This window comes from Epinephelus lanceolatus, chromosome 18, assembly GCF_041903045.1.
Source record: "Epinephelus lanceolatus isolate andai-2023 chromosome 18, ASM4190304v1, whole genome shotgun sequence".
Lineage (NCBI taxonomy): Eukaryota > Metazoa > Chordata > Actinopteri > Perciformes > Serranidae > Epinephelus > Epinephelus lanceolatus.
Genome location: NC_135751.1, coordinates 7,463,039 through 7,470,000, shown reverse-complemented (window position 1 = coordinate 7,470,000; position 6,962 = coordinate 7,463,039). Strand labels below are relative to the sequence as shown.

The following is a 6,962-nucleotide window of genomic DNA, read 5'->3' as shown; positions in this document are numbered from 1 at the left end:
TTTTCTGACTCGAAGAAGCTGCAGGATTAACACCAACTTCTGACCGTATCTCGTCACTCCTCAGTGCAGGCTTCTCAGCTTTAACAACATCCAAAACACACCTCTACCTTCAACTTGGGAAATGTGTTAACTGTGAGCCTCAAGTGGGTTTTAAAAATACAATAGGCTACATTTTTATAAATATAAACTTGATTTACAACTCTTTTACTACAGTATACGGAAATGAGACTGCAAATGAGCTGTAAAATACACAAAAAATTAATTTCATTTCTAAAAAAACAGATTAGGACTGTAGGACGAAAATAAACACACTGCCGCCCTGTAACCTATAGCACAGGCGCACAGTGAGTATGAAAGAGCTGACATTTGTCTGATTTGTCTGTGCAGAGGAATAAAATCCACAATCGATCAAATAAAACTTGATTTTTTAAGAAATAAAATAAAACTTGTCACTGAATCGAGGCGGATTGAAAGTTATAACGCATTTAGAGCTTTTGTAGGTTGTGTGTGTGTGTGTGTGTGTGTGTGTGTGTGTGTGTGTTCACCATCATTCTGGACTGAAAACACACACACACACACACACACACACACAAACTCTTGTTATTGGAATAGAGCCGGATGTAGTTGCAATGTGCTTATAGGCTAACTGCATCTTATTCATTTATTTCTTCCAAATGCACCTGTGTTAACTCATAAGTCTGATATTATTTGAGTTTAATTATTTTTTTCATTATTCATTCAGACTAACTTTAACCCTACTTTTTAAAGTAAACGTATGTACGAAATATTTTTCCTTTCACTTTCCTCTGCCCAAAGCAGACGAGAGGAACTCAGACAAACACCAGTGCGTTTGGTTTATGTCCGGAGGGCCCTTCGTGTCCGGCTGCTGGACACGGGAAGAGGGCAATTCAGCTCAGCAATAAATTCATTTCAGGGAGAGGTGAAAAAATGACTCTCTTTGTCTTTAAGAGCCCGCCATAAAACCGAATAAAGAGAAGTCAGAAAGACAGTGTGAGGCAGACAGGAAAGGACAGAGGAGTCACCTCTCGTCTTGCCTCCAGACCAAACAACAACCCCCCTCACCCCCCACCCAACTGTCGTCTTCTTCTTCTTCTTCTTCTTCTTCTTCTTCCTCCTCTTCTTCTTCTTCTTCTTCCCGATTTACGCTTGGCTATAGGCCCACAGTGTCCACCTCCATCAGCTGTTTTTGAGTCTCCTCCCCTTTGTTTTCTTCAATCCTTTCATCTTTTATCCATCCCTCCCATCTCTGCTCACTTTCAACACTCATCCCCCTCTTCTTTATCTTCCTCATCCACTTTTTCATTTATCCGATTTTTGTCCTCCCTCTCTGCTTTTATCATTCCCAAATTTATGTCCATTGTCTTTCTTTCCCCCTCTGCACATCTTGTCATCCTCTCTCCCTCTCTTCCCTCTCATTCTCTCCCACATACCTTGCTTTGGTCCCGGTGATACCCGCTCCTCCGCCGCTGCAGCAGCAGTCCCTGCGACAGTTTCTGGACTGGAACTGTTAATCCTTGCCGTTATTTCCTCTTGCTGCCTGTCATGGAGCATCAGCAGGACCTCTTCTTTATCCTGCCTCTTCTTCAGTGTTGATGATAAACCGGCTGCCATCATCCACTAAGCCCGAGGATAACGGGTCGCTGGTCGTGAGACGGAACTTCCATGGAGATCATCTGTGATGCGGTTGTGATGGAGTTCAAAGCCGCCCTACTGGACTTTAAACAGAGGTTTGCCGCAGCTGTGACGGTGAAACGATGCCAGTCACAAAACCGAGCTCGCACCAGGGAGAAGCTCCATGAATACCGTGGTGATGATGACGCGTTGGCTCGGCGGCGGCCAGGATGCTGGAACCGGGCACATGTCCGGTTGCAGGCGGCAGTCTGGACCTGAGCTGACGGCTCGGTCCCTGAATGACGTGAGGGGAGAAAGAGGAGGATGTTTTTTTGGAATGCTGAGAGCACGTGCGTTACGCTCCTCTGGAACCGGGACGATTTTTAGTGCGCCTTGCTCCATCCGGTGCTGATGCCTTGTTGGAGGCTCTGGCTGCATATCGTGCCCACCTGGCGACGGCTGACACTGAGGTGACATCGGGGGTTATAGCTCGCTCTGTTGCTGCTGCTGCTCCTGGCGCATCCTCACGCGCACACCGACTCTGAGATGACATTATTTTTGAGCGGCGGCAGGTGATTCGAGTACCATGCGTTTTGTGGTTGCAAGGAGGATGCGGAGGTTGAAGGAATAAATGGAGATGCACCTTCACTATGTGTGTATTACGCTCTGACATTGCTAGGGAAACATGTTCTAGTAGGAGGGGGCCATAGTTTGGGATTATGGGGGTAGAGACAGACTGTGTCTGGAAACGCTTCCTGTTAGGCGGCCAATGGCAGTCTGAGGTTCACGGGCAGACCACGCCCCGAGCTCTGACGGCTGCTGTCTTTCTTTCTTTCTTTCTTTCTTTCTCTCTTTCCTCCTTTCTTTTTACTTTATAACGGGAAATCGACTACAGGCGCCATTAAAAGTCACTCTGTCCATATTTCACCGCCGCTTTAAATGAGAACCACGCTTGTTTCAGAGTCTGAACGTGGGCAGGAGGCCGAGGCGGCCTGACTCCCAAGCTGCATCCAATTACAGTTCACTTCAATGCAGCAGCCCGCTGTGGAATTTCCCCTCCGATTAGGCCTGTACATCGATTCAAGATAGCGGATGCTCTATGAAGTATTCTAATGTTCCCGAGGAATGCATGGGTAAAAGTTGAGGTTGTAATCACAGGAGAAGTCAAGTCGTTGCCCTTCACAAAAGGAGGGCTGGTGCAGCAGCAGGGGTTTGTTTTAATCTCATGGAAACACGAGAACATGATCCAGAGCTGCTAAAATTAAACATAAGACGTTTTCCCTCAAATGTCTGGTACTACTGGCGAAAAACTACAGCGCATTTGTGAGTGTTTCCCTGCACGATCCAGCAACAGAAATGCACCGCGCGCTGTACACGCATTTTAAAGACTGTCTGCATCGCGTTTTACAAATTTTCACTTATTAAGATACGAGCTAACTATGGGTTTTGTATTCTACTTTCACTCAAGATTATGAGAACAAACTGCCTGATGTGTTCCGTCCCCTGGTTTAAAGCGCATGCGGCCTCTTAAGCCTCCAAGCTATCTCTTCATTCTAATAAAAAATAAATAAAACTTCTAGGGGTGAGAATCAAAGGGGTGTGTGTAATATTTAGGGCGAAAATGAGTTCAACTCAAGATCCAAAGTCTGGACAATGTATGGCCTTCTTTTTTTTCTGTCCTGCAAAATTGGTAAAATGTCACTTTGGCTAAATGTTACCTATACGCCCCTCTGCTTCTCACTCCTCCATATATGTGACCTTTTTTTCTGGGTCTAAACAAACAATTTGAATATCAATGTCCACAATTGCTTATTAATTATTCAGTCATACACTTTTTTAAATTCTGCAGTAATACAGTAGCATAAATGATACGTTAACGCACACTGCCATTTTTGCAAGTAAAGTATGAACATTGTCATATATCAGCACTATCCTGACAGCCATGAGCACATTTACATGCAAAGATTAATTCATATCAGTTTGCAGAAACTATAAATTGTCAATAAAAGTTGGATATCACCGAGGGGTTCAAAATCGGGATATGTCTACAAGCACAAAAAGCGGAAATAGGCTATGACGCTAACACAACTGTTACGGTTGTTAGAATAACTGTCTCACTGAAATACAGTATATACATGATTGCAGAATGAGGTGTCCATATTGTAAATGAATATATTTACCTGTAGATTTAAGCAGTCTTTTTCAGTCTGTCATAATTAAGATTTAAAAAGAAAACGCATGCCCCTTTTGCACAGGCCAGGAGTGGAACTCGCTGTTACGTTGGTGCGCTTAAAACGTGACTTGACAACAAATTCCAAAAGACAAAGAGGAGGAGGGCCATATAAGCACATGATGATGGCCTTTAAAATCAAAGCAAACTGCTCTTGTGTTGTGCATAACTGCACTGAGAATGGAATGGGGTGCAGTGGATCATTTCTGCCTCCAAATGGCGCTGTTTTTCTCTTTGACACCTCCCCATTCACATCTATAACCACACTGCAAACACGGAGCCGCAGCATCTGCCAACACTTGCAGTATAAAGACGTGACATCGATGCAAACTGCTGCTTTTGGACACAACATACTACACACATCAAAATTATTTTATTAAACCTCTTATGAAAGATGTTTTTGGCTAGAGGTCAGCTCAGCGGTTTGGAGGCTCTTGAAAAACATGTGAGCTCCACAATGGAAAAGTTGCAAGTACTTTATCACAAAGGTGCAGCAATGCATACCATGCTCATGGTGAATTAATGCATGCATGAATGCATGATGTTCTGTTACATTCTATAAAGAAATGATCAAGTCACCAGCGCTTATGTGATCAGTTAACACATAATGAATTGTCAATGAAGATCAGTTAAATCACAGTTACTCAATGCATCCATTTAATCATCCATTTAAATGCCAACAAGTAAGCTTCCATCAAAAATGATACCTGTTCAGCCTCTGAAAGCTAAACTAAACATGTTCTCATAGTTTTATCAAACTGGTAGCCTGTTGCAAACCATGGAAATGACCTCTAGTGATGCTGATATGTGACAGTCAAATGCCTGACACAACATACACACCCAGCTCTCCCTCCTCTCTTCTGTACAATGTAAACTGCTGATGCATACTTAAACATGTCTGTCCATTCTCTTCTGATTTATAAGCTGCCACATGCTACTTGTTTTTTGGTTTTAGTGCACCATTCTCTTCCTTGTTCACTGTAATGGTTCCAACAACACAAACACACAAATATACTAAAAATATAAAAGTGCTCCTGTCATTAATCATGTATGCAGCTGTGGGTTAACATTCTCTGATGCGCCAGTAGGTGTCAGCTAATCACACAAAGTCATTGTGACTTGATCAATTCTTGAAGTGAGCAACAGGAATTCATGATACAACCTGCAGTAAACTTGCATAGATAATACATGTCTTTACACAGTTCTTAAGTGTGTACTTTTTGCCATTCTTACAAAGTCTTTAATTAAGATCCAGTTTCTTCTGCCTTTATGGTGAGGCCAAAGGCTTTTGAGAGAAGTCACTTCAGTCACAATGAGTCCTCTATATCCTGTGCAATGTTACTTTGGAAAGTTATATGCTGAAAATTCTGAAGATAACTGCAAATAATCATGTATATTGTATTTATATATAATTAAAAATAATGACTTTTTTTAAACACATATGTACATATAAACATTAATATATATCCTTTTCTTTTTAGAATTTCCTTTAAACCTTAATAAACCCAATAGTGTTATCCTACACAGAGCTCTTATATACCCACTGCTTCAATACTTCCATGACATAAATCCATAACAAGATTTTAGGAGGGTTAATGCTGTGTAAAAGCTTCTGTCAGCACCAATCACACATCAAGGCAAATCCATTCTGTTTTACAGTGACTGTGCTTTTTTTCTGTAGCTTACTTCTAAAATGTGTCATCAATCAAATTTATAAAAAAAAAAAAAAAAAAAAAAAGTATAATCAACTTAGCAAGGGTCACATCAGGGTTAAAATCCTTCCAGATTCATGCAGTTTCCTGTCTCTAACTCAAAGGGACCATTAATCATAATGTGATTATTGAAATAATTATTACATTAACACCAATCCGGGATTAAACTTGATATTGTGTGCTGTTTTCCCGGAAGACAAAATTGCCAAAATACCATCTCTGTCCATCTTGTAGACCTATATCATGTTTTTGTACGACTCTGAGCTAAATGACGTTTTAGCTGCATATGAAGCCCAGATGGATGTTGGGTAAAAATAGGCTGATCTGCGGTCTGTGGATGAGCACATATGGTGTCCAGATAGGCCTTTAATACTAATCTCATGTCACTGTCAGCATGACTGGTCTACCACTTTAACCTCACCATAATGAGTCAGATCTGTCTGTAAACGGCCACTTAACGCTGCCTGACTGAAGAGTTAGCAGATCACAACATGTGAATGGGAAAATAATGCGGCAGAAACGAGAGATCCGCTCATGCGTACAGTAAGCAGAGACTCACCGTGCGTGAGGGTGGATGACGCAAGCAGCACGGCGATGATCGATCTCCGGGATGGAGGGTGATTTTTTACTTTTTCTCTCTGTCTCTCTCACAGTTTGTTTCCGCTGTTTCCCCGTGTGTCCGTCGGCCTGTCCCGGTTGGCTCGGCTGGTCTGCGGCCAGTTTTGACGTTGAAGTTCCCCAAGTGAGGGTCCTGGTTTACTGGCCCCTGCTGTAAAACTAGTGTGTGTGTGTGTGTGTGTGTGTGTGTGTGTGTGTGTGTAACAAGCTGAGAAAGCAACCTTCTGCTTTATGAAATGACAGTCCAATGATATCTCTCTCTCTCTCTCTCTCTCTCTCTCTCTCTCTCTCTCTCCCTCACACACACACCCTCTCCATCTTCTTGTCCATTTTTTGCACCCCTCTCCCAACACATACACACATTCATCTTCTCTCCCGCTTTCTCCGTAATTATAAACAGAAGAAGAGTTGTCCACACACACACACACACACACACACACACTTCTGCAAATGGTGTACCCCCCACCCCCTTCCTATCCACACCCCCGGTCAAGCTCGTATAACTGGGTACCATGACAACTGGGCCCCAGATCGCTATAAAGTTTTACAGCACAGAAAGAGGCCCGAAACTCCCACTCTGCCTCTTTTTTTCAATGTGTGTGTGTGTGTGTGTGTGTGTGTGTCACTGGGAGGAATGGTAAAGAAGAAACGGAATCCATGTCTAAACAGATTGTCTCTCTGCTTCTCCCCTCTCATGCCTTCAGGAGTTGTTTTCCATAAAACGAGTCGCGGGGGAATTGAGGCATTTTTCATTAAATCGGTCCAGTGAG

General features: G+C 42.8%; 1 protein-coding gene across 5 annotated transcripts in view; it reads right to left on the bottom strand.

Annotated features, from left to right (window-relative positions):
* The window catches only part of LOC144458636 (uncharacterized), a 12,636-nt gene extending 6,248 nt beyond the window's left edge, over positions 1–6,388 (bottom strand). For 3 of the 5 annotated variants that reach the window (XR_013488030.1, XR_013488032.1, XM_078161512.1), the window contains exon 1: positions 1,452–3,211. Coding sequence is in view for 1 of the 5 variants with exons in the window: in XM_078161512.1 (XP_078017638.1) it covers positions 1,452–1,635 (184 nt within the window). In the remaining 4 variants the exon portion in view is untranslated. Of the gene's footprint in view, positions 1–1,451; positions 3,213–6,133 lie in introns of those variants that run through there. The other 2 variants (XR_013488033.1, XR_013488031.1) reach the window with 2 other exon arrangements.
* Between the last annotated feature and the right edge of the window lie 574 nt (positions 6,389–6,962).